Source organism: Rhinoraja longicauda, chromosome 34 (assembly GCF_053455715.1).
Source record: "Rhinoraja longicauda isolate Sanriku21f chromosome 34, sRhiLon1.1, whole genome shotgun sequence".
Classification (NCBI taxonomy): domain Eukaryota; kingdom Metazoa; phylum Chordata; class Chondrichthyes; order Rajiformes; family Arhynchobatidae; genus Rhinoraja; species Rhinoraja longicauda.
The window spans coordinates 8,980,158-8,999,581 of record NC_135986.1 but is presented as its reverse complement, the minus strand read 5'-3'; the positions used below and the strand labels follow the sequence as shown (position 1 = coordinate 8,999,581).

At 45.3% G+C, this 19,424-nt stretch overlaps 1 protein-coding gene across 1 annotated transcript in view; it reads right to left on the bottom strand.

Annotated features, from left to right (window-relative positions):
• Window positions 1-17,712, bottom strand: part of LOC144609331 (mitogen-activated protein kinase kinase kinase kinase 4-like) — a 193,425-nt gene extending 175,713 nt beyond the window's left edge. Inside the window, exon 1 of the mRNA XM_078427755.1 lies at window positions 17,401-17,712. Within this exon, the coding sequence (XP_078283881.1) occupies window positions 17,401-17,457 (57 nt within the window). The 5' untranslated portion in view covers window positions 17,458-17,712. The remainder of the gene's footprint in view (window positions 1-17,400) is intronic.
• Between the last annotated feature and the right edge of the window lie 1,712 nt (window positions 17,713-19,424).

The following is a 19,424-nucleotide window of genomic DNA, read 5'->3' as shown; positions in this document are numbered from 1 at the left end:
AACCAGTCCTCATCGCCATCAACACATTTCCCCCAATCTCCACTTATGTGGAGCCCTATCGAAAAATGTCCAAGCACGCTATCTACAGAAGGGTCTCGACCAGAAACTTCACCATTTGTTCTCTCCACAGATGCTGCCCGTCCCGCTGAGTTAGTCTCGCATTTTGTGATCAACCAGCATCTGCAGTTCCTTCCTACACAACATCCACATATTCCATTTATCTATTTTACAAGCTATAGTCACACAAACAGGTTTGTCAAACAATTTCCTTTCTCAAGTCCATGTTGGCTCTGCCCAACCTTGTTGTTTTGCTACATGCCCTGGCAGCACTTCCTGAAAAACACTCAAGCAATTGTCCTGCTACTGACATTTGAACTGCCCCACTTTTTAAACTCCCTTCTTCCTTAAGCAGCAGGGCTTGCAAATGAAGAATGTGCATTCAATATACTCGTGATTTTTTTGTGGATAGAGGAAGAACAAGTAGTCAGATTTTTTTTTGCAAGCTTTGAAAAAGCAGGCTTGGATCTTGAGCTTTACAGAACATCACCAAAGATCATGTAACAACATGTCTCTGAATTCTGTACACAGTAGCACAAGAAACACAATGGAAAGCTCGGCTTCATGTAAATGCAGAATGCATTGGTTACAACACCTAACATGTGACCGTTTACAGAGGTACTCTTTGTCACACATTTTCTCTACCACACCCATCCTGGTCTAATTTTTTCAGGTGCAAAGTAAAATCATTTACATCATTATCTTGGGTAAGCAAAGATGTTTTATTTATACAATGCCTCAGGTTGTTTTGCTTGTGTGCCAAAAGGGAAATGAGATCAGATCCTACTTGAACAATCAGCCTAGATTGGCATGCCCAGGGTAATGTCTAAGTAGGAACTTCAGATGCTGGTTTACACCAAAGATTGACGCACAATGCTGGAGTAACTCAGTGGGTCAACCAGCATCTGTGGAGAAAAGGAATAGGTGATATTTCGAGTTGAGACCCTTCTTCAGACTGAGACTGAACATTCATTTGTCTTTTGTACCTTTTCCTCTCCCCTGAATCCCAGTGTGACTCTAAACGTCACCTATTCCTTTTCTCCAGAGATGCTGCCTGACCTGCTGAGTGTGTCTATACCCAAGGTAATAAAGAGGAAACATTATTTTCATAGAACTATCTTTAAGATTAAAACATTGTCACATGCCCTCTGACATTGTTGTAGGAATACTGAGGAAATACTGTATTTTCAGTACACTATCTTTAAGATTAAAACATTTGCGCATGCACTCTGACATAGCTGTATGAAGATTAGATGGCAGCACCACACAAGCAGAGATTTCTAAATTATATGACCACTATTTAACCTCAACTATCTATTAACTAGCTAAAAAGAGATTAGCTATTTATTTATCTCACAGCTGTTTGAAGTATTTGCTTTGCTTGCATTTTAGCTGAGTTTTGCTTTGTGACAGTGGTGCAGCTGGTAGTGATGCTGCCTCACAGCCCCAACGACTCGGGTTCGATCCTGACCTCAGGTGCTATCTACGTGGAGTTTGTACGTTCTCCCCGTGGCTGTGTGGGTTTCCTCTAGTTACCACCCACATCCCAAAGAGGTGCGGGTTTGGAGGTGATTTGGCCTCTGTAAATTGCCCATAGTGTGCAGGGAGTGGATGTCGGCGATCGCTTCGCTCAACACCTGCGCTCGGTCCGCATTGACCAAACTGATCTCCCGGTGGCCGAGCACTTCCAACTCCCCCTCCCATTCCCAGTCTGACCTTTCTGTCATGGGCCTTCTCCAGTGCCATAGTGAGGCCAACCGGAAATTGGAGGAACAACACCTCATATTTCGCCTGGGCAGCTTGCAGCCCAGTGGTATGAACATCGACTTCTCCAACTTTAGATAGTTCCTCTGTCCCTCTCTTCCCCTCCTCCTTCCCAGATCTCCCTCTATCTTCCTGTCTCCACCTATATCCTTCCTTTGTCCCGCCCCCCTGACATCAGTCTGAAGAAGGGTCTCGACCCGAAACGTCACCAATTCCTTCTCTCCAGAGATGCTGCCTGACCTGCTGAGTTACTCCAGCATTTTGTGAATAAATACCTTCGATTTGTACCAGCATCTGCAATTATTTTCTTGTACTTGTATATCCAAAGGCGTACAGGTATGTAGGTTAATTGGCTGGGCAAATGTAAATTTTTTTTTAAAAAGTGTCCCTAGTGCATGTAGGATAGTATTAATGTGCGGGGATCGCTGGGCGGCACGGACTCGGTGGGCCGAAGGGCCTGTTTCCGCGCTGTATCTCTAAATCTAAATAAACTGGTGCTCGATGGTCGAATGGGACAAGGGTTAGTTCCCATGCTGCATCTCTAGAAACATAGGTGCAGGAATAGGCCATTCGGCCGTTCGAGCCAGCACTGCCGTTCAATATGATCATGGCTTATCATTTAAAATCAGTACCCCGTTCCTGCTTTTTCCCCACATCCCTTGATTCCTTTAGCCCCAAGAGCTAAATCCAACTCTCTTGAAAACAGTAGGTTAACTAAATTAATATACCTGCAAAAATGATCATGTCACATGAAAAATAACAAGCAGGTAGAATGTAGAAACAAGGAATTGAGGTGCTGGTTTACAAAAAAAGACAGTGCTGGCGTAACTCAGTGGATGAGGCAGCACCTCTGGAAACATGGATAGGTGATGTTTCAGGTCGGGATCCTTCTTCATACTTTGGTAGAAACAGGAAGAATGCTCCCAGGGTTCAGATATATATCCAGAAAAATATTTTAGCTATTTTTAAAATGCAATACTGCCAGTGAAACTCGCCTATCCATGCTCGTTATTCCCATTGTACACACAACCCACCCTCCCACCAGGATATTTTGGAGTGGGCATATTTACCTTCACAACTGAATAAAGGACTGCAAGATTCTAGTGCCCCTGGACTCCACACTCACAGATCCTTCTCCGGATTAGAACAGCGAGTCGCTGCAGCACAGTGGTACAGCGGTAGAGTTGCTGCCTTACAGTGCCAGAGACCCGGGTTCGATCCCGACTACTGGTGCTGTCCGTACGGAGTTTGTACCTTCTTTCGGTGGGTTTTCTCCGGGTGCTCCGGTTTCCTCCCACACTGCAAAGATGTACAGTCTGGTAGGTTAATTGGCTTCTGTAAAATTGTGTGTGGGACTCGGTAGGTGGAAGGGCCGGTTTCCACGCTGTATCGCCAAAGTCTAAAGATCAAGTTAGATCAGGCTAGAAATGCCAAGAACCTCGACAGGTGGCGAAGCCGAGATATGATTTTTGCCATCTGTCAAAGGTTGTTTCAGCAGTATTTTAGTGGGGCCTCACCCACATTCTCCTATCGCAACACTCAAGGCCCTTGCTGTATCCAGCTGACCAGGATTAGGACAATTTCAACCTACAACTTGTACACCGAGTATGTACACCGAGTATGTGCCCCTCCTAGACTCGCCCTGTTTCTCCACTCCCTCCACATTCTTTCCTCTGGCTTCACAATTTGCAACACTACAAACATTTTATCTCGCACCTTCAACTTTTTCATCTCTGGCCTTTGCCAAACATCTGCCAAGCAAACTGCCCCTCCCCTGTGTTCACTTGTTGCCTGCCATGCTTTGCCCTACACCTCCACTCTTCCAGCTTCATCCCTCTCCCCCCCCCTCCCCCCCCAACAACAGTCTGAAGAAGGGTCCCAACCCAAAACATCAGCTATCCATGTCTTTCAGTGGGGCTGTCTGAGTTACTCCAGCAGTTGGTGTATTTTTTCTCCCTAAACCAGCAACTGCAGTTCCTCGTTTCTACGTGTTAACCAAATGCATGTGAAACAAACAGGAGGCAGAATAGCAAGTACAAATAGTACATTCTAATCAAATTCTCGGGATCCCAAAAAGGCTCCGACCCAAAATGCCACCCATCCATTTTCTCCAGACATACTGCCTGACCTGCTGAGTTATTCACATGTTGTGTCTGTCCTTCATGTTAAAGCCTGATCTAACTAGGTGATGTTTTTGGGAGGGAGAAGAGACAGGAAGAGTGAAATATCAACAACTATTATATTAGTACAATCTTCCATTTGATAGATTTCACTCCGGATGTTTTTCTAATAAAATCGGACTATTTAGTCCTAAACCGGCCAAACAGAAAACAAAAGCAAATTGTTACATGCTAGAAAACTGAAGGATCCATATCTAAAACATATTGTTCTCTCCACCGATTGCTTGCTGAGATTTGAGCATTTTATTTTCGAAGTAACATACTCGCACATTTTATGCAGGGGGGAGGGGTGACAGAAATGTTTGCTTCTTATACTAACTTTGGACTGGAACGTTGTGCACGGGTCAAAGTGGCGAGCTCCTCAAGAGTATTAAAGAGATTGTTTTCTTCACTGTACCATTTTTTTTAAAGCATCATATCTCCAGCTTTTATATCCCAACACAAGGTAACAAATCACTCCTTAGAAAGACCTGAATGACCCGATTAAGTTGTTTTTAAAAGAACAGGAACTTCCATACTAAGCAGGGAAGTTTAACTTTGTAATATATCATTTGATTTTATGGAGTCCGAAGCTCCCGAGCAGATGTTGGAGTTAATTAAAAAGTGTGATAATTTATTTGTAATTAAGTTACTCTGGAACAGACCCAGCAAACTCATCAGCAAAGCAGTTCAGCGATGACGTACACCGTACCATTCATTGGAAGTCTGTTCCAAGGATAAATCCCAATTTAGAGAAAGGGATGGGGTCCATGTGAAATACTGAAGTGTCTTAAGTTGTCAGGAATTGGGCGGCAGAATGGAAAGGCGGGTAGAGTTGCTGCCTTACAGCGCCAGACACCCCAGTTCGATCACGACTACAAGTGCTGTCTGTACGGAGTTTGCACGTTCTCTCTGTGACCGCATGGGTTTTGTCTGGTTTCCTCCCACATTCCAAAGACGCACAAGTTTTGTAGGTTAATTAGCTTCAGTAAAATTGTAAATTGTCCCTAGTGTGTGGGATGGTGTTAGTGTACCGGGGGCAGGGGAATTCACTGGTCTGCACAGACCCCTTATGTCAAAAGTCTAAAGAGTTATACAGTATAGACGCCTACTACATTAGTAAAGACAGTCAATCATAACTATATAAATCTCACTTTCAATGTCATGAAGGAATGTTCTTCTCTCCAAAGATGCTGCCTGACCTGCTGAGCTACTCCAGCAACTTGTGTCCTTTTGTGTATTAACCAGCATCTGCAGTTCAGCAAATTGCATAGCCCAGTAAAATCCCATCAGATGTTAAAGGGTAAACTCTCAAATACATACATCTGGTTGTATATTATCGGTTTAGTTCCTACAAAACATTGAACAGATTGCTCCCTGCAAAAATGAGCATAATGCAGCTTAAACTTCATAAGCAGCTGAATAAGAGATGTTTGCATAAGACCATCCATATGTGGCATGATACATCCATGATTTTCAAAAGAAATAATTCACCACAATTTTTTTTAAAGATCACACAAATGTGAAATGCATATTGCTGAAGGACTCTTCACAGGGCAGCTTTGTTTGATTTGGATCATTCTTAATTAGGTCTGGGACACAATTCTTTCCAATACCCTCATTTTCTGTACAAAATAGAATTATATTCAAATTGCAAAAAAACCAGCCATGTTAAAGACAATTTGTAACAAGATGGATTCTCATTGTCAGCCACCTATTTTCAGTCTCATCACTAAAACCACACAAAGATAGACATAAAATGCTGGAGTAACTCAGCAGGACCCCAGAGAGAAGGAATGGGTGACAATTTTGGGTCGAGACTCTTCAGACTCAGGGGAGAGGAAGACTAGAGATATATAAAACCACCAATTGCTCAACTGTGATTCTTTCAGATAACCTGCCTTGCCAGTTCATATCAGCGGCCAGTTCTGACAAAAGGTCATAACTCTGTTTCACCTACCTCGCTCTCATCCTCCCTCTCTGAAATAATGTCCGCCTCTCCCTTCGTTGACCTCCACAGCCCATCTGACCTCACTGACTACTACAACCGCACTCTCTCCTCCTGCCTCGACCAGCTTGCACCTATAAAAACCAAAAGTTTCATTCACCCACTCTGCTCCCTGGTTTACCCCTGAACTCCGCATGATGAAAACTCATGCCCGCCAACTTGAAAGACTCCGCAACAAAACAGGTCTCACAATTCACTCCCAAGCCTACAAAGACCACCTGCAGCACTACAAAGATGCCCTCTCCCGCGCCCACTCCACCTACTACTCTCAAATAATTCACGCTGGCTCCGGAAACCCAAAAACACTCTTCTCTACAATAAACAAACTCCTCAGCCCCCTGGACACCATCTCCCAATCATTCACAGTTGACAAATGCACCACTTTCCTTTCATTCTTCCAAAGCAAAATAGACAACATCTACAGTACCTTAACCACCAACGCACCTGCTCCCCCTCAAACCACCTGCCCCCCCTTATCCTGTCAACCCCTGCCTCAGTTCTCCCCAGTCTCCACCATCGACCTCTCTGACCTCTTCACAGGAATAAAAACTGCCACCTGCTCTCTGGACCCCATCCCCTCCAGCTTTGTCAAGGCCTGCCTTCCTGCTCTCTCTCCACTTATCACTGCAACAATAAACTCCTCCCTGTCCACTGGCATCGTCCCGCCATCCCTCAAAATCGCTGCTGTCACCCCCATTCTGAAAAAACCTGGTCTAAACCCTGACACCCCAAACAACTTCACACCAATCTCCAACCTACCCTTTCTGTCCAACGTTTTGGAACGTGCTGTAGCTTCCCAACTCAAACACCACCTCTCTACCAATAACCTGTATGAAATTTTCCAATCCGGATTCCGCTCCAACCACTGTACTGAAACTGCGCTCCTCAAAATCACAAACGACATTCTCCTCTCCTCCGACGCTGGCAACCTCAACATCCTCATCCTACTTGATCTCAGCGCCGCCTTTGACACCATAAATCACTCCATTCTGCTCACCCGACTTGAAACCTCCTTTAACATCACCGGCACAGCCCTATCCTGGTTCAAATCTTACCTCTCTGACAGACACCAGTTCATCTCCATTAACAACTGTAAATCCCCCACCGCTCCCCTCCCCCAAGGTGTCCCCCAAGGCTCAGTCCTTGGCCCCCTCCTCTTCATCCCTCTACCTGTTCCCCCTTGGTCAATTAATCCGCCGTCATGGTCTCAACTTCCACTGCTTCGCCGATGATATCCAGCTCCTCATCTCCACCAAGTCAATCTCCCCCACCACACACTCTACACTGACAAACTGTATCACTGAAATAAAATCTTGGCTTCAATCAAATTTCCTCAAACTCAATTGCAACAAATCTGAAATCATCATCATTGGTCCAAAAACGCTCACCAAATCCACCCAAAACTTCATCCTCAACATTGATGGTCTCCCAGTATCCACCTCCCCTCACATCCGGAATCTTGGAATCATCTTTGATCAAACCCTCTCCTTCGACAAACACATCAAACACATCACAAAGACAGCCTTCTTCCACCTCAAAAACATTGCCCGTCTCCGTCCATGCCTCTCCTCCACAGCTGCAGAAACCCTCATCCACGCCTTCATCACTTCCCGTCTGGACTACTGCAACAGCCTCCTCTATGGCGCACCCTCAAAAATCATCAGTAAACTTCAATACATTCAAAACTCCGCTGCCCGTCTACTCACCCACACCCCGATCCGTGACCATATCACTCCCGTCCTTTACAAACTCCACTGGCTCCCCATCCCCCAGAGAATCCAGTACAAAATCCTCCTCATGACCTACAAAGCCCTCCATAACCTGGCCCCATCCTACCTGACCGACCTCCTCCACAGGCACACTCCCACCTGCACCCTCCGCTCTGCCGCTGCCAATCTCCTATCCCCCCACATCCGGACTAAACTCAGATCCTGGGGGGACAGGGCTTTCTCCATCGCTGCTCCCACCCTATGGAACTCACTACCTCAAACCGTCAGAGACTCCTCCACACTCACCACGTTCAAAACATCACTGAAGTCTCACCTATTCAGTACTGCCTTCAACCACTGAAGGTCACCCCACCCTCTGTCTCCTTTCTCTGTTTGTTTACTTGTTTATCTATTTATTCACTTCCCTATGTTCTCTAAATCCCTGTAAAGCGTCTTTGAGTATATGAGCTATATAAATGTAATGTATTATTATTATTATTATTATTAACTTGACATAAACTCCAGTTCACTCCCTCCATTAATGCTGCCCGATCAAAGGATTTCAAGCATTCTTATTCTATAGTTTAGTTTACAGATACAGAGTGGAAACAGGCCCTTTTTGCCCACTGGGTCCACGCCGACCAGTTCCAGACAGTGCAGTGTCTTGCATCTCACATTTCCTGCATCAGTCTAGTCTTTCTCCTCTGCATTCTGTCATCTCATTCTACTTGCATCTCCGCCAGAGAGACGAGCTGCGGTGAACATCGGCCCAACTTCATTGCTATTTGTGTCTTGGATCTTGATCTCCATCTTATCAGACGCTTGCTTTGTTCACACCACTCCATCCCCTTCTCTGCAACTTAACATGTCTGACTGCTAACTTTTTCCAGTTCTGATCAAAGGTCAGTGACCTAAAATGCTAACGTTGATTCTCTCCACAAATTTTGCCTGACCATCAAGATATTTCCAGCAACTTGTATTTTTATTTCTAAGTTGCAGCATCTACAGCTTTTTTCTTTTTTAATCCGATCTCAAATCTCGCGTTCTAACCACTTTTACACTACCTCAAATCTCACGTTCTAACCACTTTTACATTGAACTATTCTAACAAGATCTCCAACCTACCTTTCTTGAGAACACCAAAATTCTGTTGACTATGTGCTTGCGTGCAGTCATATGACCACACTGTGCTCACCAAGACCAACTAAACCATTGTACACATGAATCTACTTTGGCTTCCTGTTGAACTATCAGTCCATTTTATAATTATCACTGGTTTTAAACTCTTGTCGACACTCCCCTCCCCATTTCTACTTTTCCGCTTGACAACTCTCAAAGATACATATTAGTCATAGAGGGGCACAGCAAGGGAACAGATCCTTTGGCACATCCGATCCATGCCAATCACGAACCATTTATACTCCTACCACCCCTCCCCAGTCATCCTGCTAGTTTCACTGTTCTTATTCCTTCGTTATCACCTCCCCCAGAGCCAACAATGGCTCCACCATTCCTTGGTCATTGGTCCTGCTTTTGATTTGTTCTGTACATTTTCATACCTCTAGATTCCCTCTCCAGACTCCCTTAGCCTGAAGAAGGGTCTCAATCCAAAACATCACCTATTCCTTTTCTCCAGAGAAGCTGCCTGATCCACCGAGTTACCCCAGCATTTTGTGTCTATCTTTGGTGTAAACCAGCATCTGCAGTTCCTTCCTAACCATTTACACTTGTTCTATATTAATCCCCTTTTATTCTCCCCACATTCTCATCAATTCCCCCAACTACCAATCCACACATCTTTGGGCAGAGGGAGGAAACCGGAGCACACGGAGGAACCCCACGTGGTCACAGGGACTACATGCAAACTCCACTCAGACAACACAGGTCAGATTGAACCCAAATCTCTGGCGCTGCAAGGCACCGGCTTCACTAACTGCCCTGCACTATCCTCCGACTTGGGGTCTACACATAACTCTCAACTAGCCATTGTTTTAGCACTGGCTGCTCTCCTTTCAGTTGCCCGGAACTCAAGCTGAAGAGTTTCTTTGTTGCCTCTCTTTAAAGGCTACCTCAAACAAATCATTCGGCTCATTGTCAATTGTAGAGTCTTTTTTTTAAAGCATACCGAAGAACCACCATATGACAATTTGCTACGTTGAAGATATAATATAATAATATGCACATTGATAATTTGAAACTCTACACGCAAATTTATTTTATCTATTATTAGGGGAAGCAGGGTGGCACAGCGGCAGAGTTGCTGCCTTACGGAGTCTGTGTCTTTATGTATAAGAAGATAACTGCAGATGCTGGTACAAATCGAAGGTATTTTTTCACAAAATACTGGAGTTACTCAGCAGGTCAGGCAGCATCTCGGGAGAGAAGGAATGGGTGACGTTTCGGGTCGAGACCTCACCCATTCCTTCTCTCCTGAGATGCTGCCTGACCTGCTGAGTTACTCCAGCATTTTGTGAATAAATACCTTCTGTGTCTGTATGTTCTCCCCATGACCTGCGTAGGGTTTCTGCAAGATCTTCGGTTTCCTCCCATGCTCCAAAGACATACGGGCTTATAGGTTAATTGGCTTGATATAAATGTAAATTGTCCTTAGTGTGTGTAGGATAGTGTTAATGTGCGGGGATCGCTGGTTGGTGTGGACTCTTTCTGCCTGCATCACTAAACTATAGCATTTAAATTATTCAGTAAAATTAAATGCAGGCAACATAAGCAATAATGCAGTGCATTCTACTACATGTCAAATGAATTTATACAAACATCTTAAATTTTATACTGGGAATACACAAGCCAGTTATCAACTTCTCCAGTTGGCGTATTGCTTCCCTGGGACCAGGGCTCAAAATGTCTCGGAGTGGCTGCATGACATTCTCAAGGGGGGAGGGGGAGCAACCAGAAGTCATTGTGCGTGTTGCCATAAGAAAATGAATGAGGTCCTGCTAAATAACTATAGGAAGCTTGGCAAAAGGTTCAAGAGATGGATTTCCAGAGCAGTGATCTCCAGATTAATAATGCCACTTGCTAGTGAGGGAGGGGACAGGAAGATAAAACAGATTAATGCATAGCTGAGGAATCAGTGCGATCCAAAGAAGCTTTACAACTACATGAAGGGAAAGAGGGTAAAGAGAGAAAACAGGGTCCTTAAGAAAACAAAGCAATCATCTCTTTGGACAATTTAGACACAAAATGCTGGAGTAACTCAGCGGAACAGGCAGCATCACGGGAGAGACACTTCCTCGATCCGAAATGTCACCCATTCCTTCTCTCCAGAGATGCTGCCTGTCCCGCTGAGTTTCTCCAGCATTTTGTGTCTAAATTGCCCAAAGAGATGATCGCTTTGGTTTCATTCCTACACAACTGAAGTTCTTTCCTACACATCTCTTTACGGCAAGGTCCTCAATGAATATCCCTCTTCAGTTTTTACCACCGACAAGGACATGAAGACTGGGGAACTTGGGACAGTTATTGGAGATGTCTTGAGGACAGTCAACATTACGGTTGAGGAGGTGCTGAATGTCATATGAAGGCAGATAAATTTCCCTCGTCTGGTCAGATATATCAAAGGACACCACGGGAAGCAAGAGATTAAATTGCAGGCACCTGGGCCGAGGTATATGAATCATAACTCATGGGCGAGGTGCTGGAAGACTGGAGGGTGACTAATGTTGTTCCTCCCTTTAAGAAGGGCTGCAAGGAAAAGCCAGGGAACAATTAACCAGTGAGCCTAACATCTGTGATAGGCAAGTTACTGGGGAGGATTGAGGTAGATCTATACATTTGGAAGGATAGGGACTGATTAGACAGTCAGCATTATTTTGTATGTGGGTGATAGTGTCTTATGAATCTGATTTAGTTTTTTGAAGTAATCATTTGATACGGTTCCACTCTGGAAGGTTAGATCGTAAGGGATAGCTAGCTGACTGGATAGAGAATTGGCTTCATGGAAGGAAACAGAGGTTGATGGTTAAAAGGTTGTTTTCCAGGTTATGATGGATGGCCAGTGACTAGTGGTGTGCCTCAGGGATCAGTGCTGGTCCCACGCTAAGGTTGGTGGTTTCAAAGAGCAAAAATGGTTGTCAAAAATAGCAGCAGAATCTTTGATCAGTTGGGCAAGTTGGCTGAGGAATGATTTATGGAGTTTAATGCAGATAAGTGCGAGATGTTGCATTTTGGAAAGTCAAACCAGGGCAGGACCTACATACACAGTGAACGGCAGTGCCCTGTGGAGTGTTGTAGAGCAGAGGAATCTCGGAGTGCAAGTACATAGTTTGAGAGTAGAAAGAGCAGTAACTCAGCAGGACAGGCAGCATCTCTGGAGATCTGAATTCTCTGGGTGACATTTCGGGTCGATACACTTCTTCTGACCTGAAACGTCATCCATTCCTTTTATCCAGAGATGTTGCCTGGCTCCAACATTTTGTGTCTATCCCCGGCGTAAACCAGCATTTGCAGTTCCTTCCTACACATCCTCTCACACACATCCTTCTTTCCATCCACCGCCAGCCCCGTTTCTTTCTCCTTCCTGAGCTGGTCACTGGGGCCTGCGACTCGCATACTTAATTTATCCTCCCTTCGTCTGGTTCCACTTTATTATCTTGTCTCATCCGTTTTGACCTTTTGTTGTTCCATCTGATCACCTTTCGTACTTTACTTTAGAGATAGTGTGGAAACAGGCCCGTCGAGTCCACACCAACCAGCGATCACCCCGTACACTAACACTATCCGACACACTAGGGTCAAATTAGTTTTTGTTTTAAAACAGAAGTCAATTAACATACAAACCTGCACATCTTCTCTCACCTTCCCCACCATTCACTCTCCCATCCAGCTCCGTCTTCCCATCAACTCCTTAACGTGCAAGCCCTACCTCTGGCCTGTTGCTCCACTGTGTTCTTATACTGCCTCTGGCCATCTCTTTTCATTACTTTCTATATCTCTGGTATGTTATAAATGATACAATTTATTTGCACCGGAAACATTAATTTTCTTGGTTTTAAGCATCATATTAAAGTGTGAAAGCTTTCTAAATAGATTGAGGAAGCTGATAAAAATAAATACAGGTGACAAGTTTCTAAGCTTGAGTATTACATAACGAATGTTAGAAAGAGGAGCGAAGAAGACAATCTGCTGGAGGAACTCAGTGGCTCGTGGAGGCATGGGGATGGTCTGTTTAGTTTAGAGATACAGCATGGAAACAGGCCCTTCAGCCCACCGGGTCCGCGCCGACCAGCGATCCCCACATATTAATACTATCCTATACCCACTGGGAACAATTTTTACATTTACCAAGCCAATTAACCTACAAACCTGCACGTCTTTGGAGTGTAGGAGGAAACTGAAAATTTCGGAGAAAACCCACACAGGTCACGAGGAGAACGTACAAACTCCGCACAGACAAGTAACCCTAGTCAGGATCAATCCCGGGTCTCTGGTGCTGTAAGGCAGCAACTATCTCACTACGCCACCGTATTTACACTACATAAGAATTTCTCCTGACCCTCCAAGGCAATACAAACAAGGTATTTTCACGGCACAAACTTCCCAAATGCTTTGATAAAGATTGTGGCTGGATCACCCTTAGAAATATTATGGAAGCTAAAAGATTACACCAGGTAATCACAAAAATAGGCTTAAACTGCCCAAGGCATTCAACAATGGTGGAGCATAAGACCAGATAAGAACGGGTGGCAAATATTTTACAAGATTTCAAGACGTTAATTAGAAATAATGAGATTAGGTCACGAAGGAATTTGAACTAGAGGGCAATTTTGGAAATCGAGTCACTGCAGTGAGATAAAGAGCGATTGATGCCAAGAACTTGTACTAAGAACCTATACACTGAGTTTTGAATGAGTTCAAGTTAAGAGAGATGAAAAGAAGGGAACCCAGCTAGAACATCACAGTGGGGTTTGGAGATCAGGAATCCTTTTAAAAAAAAAAACAAGTAGAGGATCAGACGAAGATTCGGTGATGGGCAACTGACAGGTGAAAGAAAGCTAGCTTGAGCAAAGCACAAAGTGCTGAGGGAATTCAACAGGTCGCGTAACATCTGTGGAGGGAATGGGCAGGCGACGTTTCGGGTCAGGACCCTTCTTCAGCCCCTTCCACAGATGATGCCAGACCCCTCGAGTTCCTCTACTAGGCATCAGCCGTTCCTTGTGTCTACAAGAAAACAACGATTGGTTGATTGTGCCAAGGGGCAGAGCATGGATGAACGTAGCAAGAGAGAAATCATCGAGGGATGGAAAAATTAATAGTTGTTGAGTAGGAGTCTAAACTGATATGTAACTGAAAATGTGTGGGAAGGAACTGCAGATGCTGGTTTACACCAAAGTTAGACACAAACTGCTGGAGTAACTCAAAGGGTCTGGCACCATCTCTGGAGAAAAGGAATAGGCAATGTTTCAAGTCGAGGCCCTTCCTTCAGTTTAGTTGATTGCCACGTGTACCAAGGTACAGTCTGAAGAAGGGTCTCGACCCGAAACGTCACCCATTCCTTCTCTCCTGAGATGCTGCCTGACCTGCTGAGTTACTCCAGCATTTTGTGAATAAATATCTTCGATTTGTACCCGCATCTGCAGTTATTTTCTTAAGGTACAGTGAAAAGCTTTTGTTGCGTGGTAACCAGTCAGCGGTAAGACAATGATTACAATCGAGCCATTCACAATGTACACATACACGATAAAGGGAATAACATTTAGTGCAAGATAAAGCCAGTAAGGTCCGTTCAAAGATAGTCCATGGGTCACCAACGAGGTAGATGTTAGTTCAGGACTGCTCTCTGGTTTTGTGTCTATCTTCCAATAAAGAGAAAACCTGGCAGAAAGCCAGTTTGGTCAACAATGTCAAGAGTCAAATGCAAAGATTGATGAGGGATAAACCAGTTTGGTGACTGCTGCAATGGGTGCAATTTGCAACTTAAACAATGGCTATTTCTGTGTCACTGCAATGGGTGCAATTTGCGACTTAAACAATGGCTATTTCTGTGTCAAGGCACAGCTGGTAGAATGGAAGAGTTGTTCGAAGGAGCTGCAGATAATGTGAGCCTTGAATCAGGAATTGACAACATCTACGAAGATGAGAACAGCAAGATGGAAGGAGGGTGGCAGTAACAACGGATTTGGGAAAAGGTTGCAGGGCTCGTTAACTAACACAGAAGGCAAGTTCTCTGGAGAGAAGGAATGGGTGACATGTCAGGTCAAGACCCTTCTTCGACCCGAAACATCACCCATTCCTTCTCTCCAGACATGCTGCCTGAGTTACTCCAGCTTTTTGTGTCTATCTATGTTTTAAACCAGCATCTTCAGTTCCTTCCGACACAGTTAGATGGCCCACCATCACAGTTAGATGGCCCACATGGAGAAAATATTCAGTTGAATTAACAGGCCTGACATTGGCTAAGGAGGATACCAGAGGAAAAATAGCCCAAAATACCAGCAAAATACTAGGCAAAGCTAATATTATCTTTTTTAAATGACTTGTGTCCTAGAATAATAGAAAATCCTCATATCACAAAGAAAATGGAATCTAAATTATTAAAATTACTATGCATAGTTAAGGAACAGCATTTTTTAAATATGGGAATATAACATTTTAATACATTTTTTGTATCAATTAATTATGCGTACCTTATTTAGAAAATTAAAAGAATTACATGTTTCCAGGTAATACAATGTCCCCTTTAAATAAATATCCTGTACCCGACAAGGCAATTAAGCACCACCACCCTAAGCTCTGACAAAAATTGTTGCTGCAACACCGGAAGAAATATTATGGCAAGTAAACAATCGCACCAGGTAATCATAAAGGTTTACACAATTCATAACCTTATTAGAACAGATTTTACACAACCATCGAGCTCTCAAATATTACACAACAGTAACCTCAATTAAGTCATTTAGAAAGGTTTATGGATAGGAAAGGTTTAGATATCGGCCAACACAGGCAGGTGGGACATCTCGACCGAAACATCACCCATTCCTTCTCTCCCTGACCCTCTGAGTTACTCCAGCATTTTGTGTCCACCTTTGGCATAGGCAAGATGGGTCGAAGGGCCTATTTCCGTACTGTACGACTGTAATTATGAACTATGGGCAGTCTTTGGTCGCACTAAGGGCTTCTGGTTTTGTTCTTGCATTGGAGGTGGGGTTATTAAATCCCTACATTTTTATTATATTTTACCCTGTGTGTAGTGTGCTATGCCGTTACAAGTAAGAATTTCACTGTTCCGTTCATCAGCATATACGACAATTAAACACTCTTGGCAGTCTGCTTAAACATAAACCGACCGACAGCATCACCACACAAGGAGCAAGATTAAGACGTCGTGCAATGTTTACAAGTTTAAAGCCATTAAAAAAAGGCATGTAAAAATACATGTATCCACACTGGGTGGGAAAAGACATGGACTACAGATTTTAAAGTGCAAATGCACATTTTTTTAAAATACAGTTTTTTAAAGTCTCAATACAGATTTTAAAAGTGCAAATGCAGATTGGTTTTAAATGCAGATTTTAAAATGTAATAGCACATTTAAAACTGCAAATGCACGTTTTAAAGCGGCAAAATTGTAGATCTGTGTAAATGCACATTTTTAAAGTACAAGTGCACATTTTAAAAGCGCAAATGCACATTTCAAAAGCGCAAATGCACATTTTAAAATCCCAAATGCACATTTTAGCGTGCAAACGTAGAGTAAAAAAGCCCAAGTGCACATTTTAAAAGCCCAAATGCACATTTAAAAGCCCAAACGCACATTTTAGCGTGCAAGCGTAGATTTAAAAAGCCCAAATACACATTTTAGCGTGCAAACGTAGATTAAAAAAAACCAAATGCACAATTTAGCGTGCAAACATAGATTAAAAAAAAACAAATGCACATTTTAAAGCGGCAGACGTAGCTTTGTAGATCTTAAAAGTACAAAATGCAGATTTCAAATTGCAAATGCAGATCTTTAAAGCGCAAATGTACATGTTAAACTGCAAATGTTCAAAAAAAATCCAACTGCAAAAAGATTTTTTTAAAGTGCAAAGTACCCTCTCCATTTATCACCGACAAACACAGTGGGGGTAGAAACTTCCCAACCCCGGGGGGGGTGGGGGGGAGAGTGAAGCTTCTCCCGGGGAATGGTGGAGGTGAAGGCGGTGGACGGGGACGAGGATCCTCCCGGGGAATGGTGGAGGTGGGGACTGGGGAGTGAGGCTTCTCCCAGGCCGGAATGGTGGAGGTGGAGGAGAAGACCGGGGGGGTGGGGAGTGAGGATCCTCCCGCGGAATGGTGGAGGTGTAGGAGAGGACCGGGGGGGGGGGGGGGGGGGGGTGGGGAGTGAGGATCCTCCCGCGGAATGGTGGAGGTGTAGGAGAGGACCAGGGGGGGTTGGGGAGTGAGGATCCTCCCGCGGAATGGTGGAGGTGGGGACGGAGGAGGACTGGGGGGGGGGGGGGGGGGGGGGAAGAGTGAGGATCCTCCCGGGTAATGGTGGAGGTGTAGGAGAGGACCGGGGGGGGGGGGGGGGGGGAGAGTGAGGATCCTCCCGGGGAATGGTGGAGGTGGGGACGGAGGAGGACTGGGGGGGGGGGGGGCGCACCTTCGTGTGGAGAAATAAGACTCTAATTTTCTCTTTGTAATTTCCTCGACGATATGTGCGTCTATATTCGCGGCAAAGGTGGAGGGGGAGAGAGGAGCTTACCCGGAGGGCGGAGAGGTCGATGTCGTCCAGGCTGCGGGCCGGCGGCTCGCTCGCCATCTTGGCAATCACGGCGTCCGTCGCCTCAGGTGAAGAATTAAAAGTTGTTTATCTTTTTTTACCCTCTCTCCTCCTCCTCCTTAGACCGGCGGAGATGCGCTGGTCAGGGAGGGTGAGGCGCCGCCGCCGCTGTTGTTGTTGTTCCTGCGGCTGCTGCTGTCCGCTCCTCCGCCTCCATCACCGGCGGCCACCCGACATGAATGGCGGCGCCTCCTCCTCCTCCTCCCTCTCTCCTCCCCCACCTCGGTAACCAGGGGCAACGAGCGGCCGGCGGGCGGGAGGGAGGCCGTGCGTGCGCGCCACCCCGCGCGTGCGTACGTCCGCGCCACCCCTGCGTGCCTGCCCGATGTCACTCGCGTCGCCACGTACGTGCGTTCGTGCCCGCTCTCACTCGCGTCGCTACGTCCGTCCGCCCGCCCTCACTCGCGTCGCAACGTACGTCCGTGCGTGCCGCTCTCACTCGCGTCGCCACGTACGTCCGTGCGTGCCCGCCACCCGCTCTCACCCGCGTCGCCTCGTCCCGTGCGTGCGCGCCACCCACCCTCACTCGCGTCGCCACGTCCGCGCGTGCGTGCGCGCCATCCGTACGTCCGTGAGAAAGAAAGAGAGAAAGAGAAAAAAAGAGAGAGAGAGAGAGAGAGAGAGAAAGAGAGAAAGAAAGAGAGAAAGAGAGAAAGAGGGAAAGAGTGAAAGAGAGAGAGAGATGAATAAATAAATACATTTCACGAAATACTGGAGTAACAGCAGGTCAGGCAGCATCTCAGGAGAGAAGGACCCATTCCTTCTCTCCTGAGATGCTGCCTGACCTGCTGAGTTACTCCAGCATTTTGTGAATAAATACCTGCATTTTTATGTTATCGTCACACATACTGTTTCCCCCAAAACACTGATTGCACTGCGAGTGGCGGGTTTTGCTTACTAAAATGGCTCCTTTCCAGGGCGAACGGCGGGTTTTGCTTACTAAAATGGATCCTTTGCAGGGCGAACGGCGGGTTTTGCTTACTAAAATGGCCCCTTTGCAGAGCGAACGGCGGGTTTTGCTTACTAAAATGGCTCCTTTGCCGAGCAATCGGCGGGTTTTGCTTATTAAAATGGCTCCTTTGCAGAGCGAACGGCGGGTTTTGCTTACTAAAATGGCTCCTTTGTGTACTACACTTCAGTATAGGCGATTTCAACGGAGTGGTCCATCTTGTTCCTCTAGTATCTTTGCCTTCACCAACTTCCCCCCCAATCCCCCTTGCTGGCAACAGTTGTGCGTGTGCGCTCCCACAACCCCACCCCCGCAAGGCAAAGATATTAGAGGAACAAGATAGACCACTCCGTTGAAATCGCCTATACTGAAGTGTAGTCCGCAAAGCAGCGTAACGTCCACCATTTTAGTAAGCAAAACCCGCCACTCGCTCTGCCTCTCGCAGTGTAATCAGTGTTTGTGGCGGAACAGTATGTGCGATGATACCATTAAAATGTAGAATATATCTCATCTATCAACTGACAGATTTTTGTTATTTTTCCTTTTAAAATGTTTCTGCAAATTTCTGCCTACTAAAATGGCGCTGACGTACTACGGTTTTTAGGGTCTATCTTGCTCCTCTAGTATCTTTGGTTTTAGGGTTGAGTGGTCTATCTGGCTCCTCTAGTATCTTTGGTTTTTGGGTCGAGTGGTCTATCTTGCTCCTCTAGTATCTTTGGTTTAGGGTCGAGTGGTCTATCTTGCTCGCGGACCTTTCACCGTCCGGCGCGGCCTGGAACGTGGCAATGACACCAGCCTGACCGTGGGAGAAGACGGCAGGGGAAGAGAAAAGACATTCTGGCCTTCCATCACAGTGAGGAGGGGACTGGAGGAGACTCACTGTGATGGATGTTTCTTTTTTTTGTGTTGGTTGGGGTTGTGCTTATTTTACTGCTTTTATTGTTGGACTGTGGGTGACTAAATTTCAAATAAATTGACAAATAAAGATATCCTGATC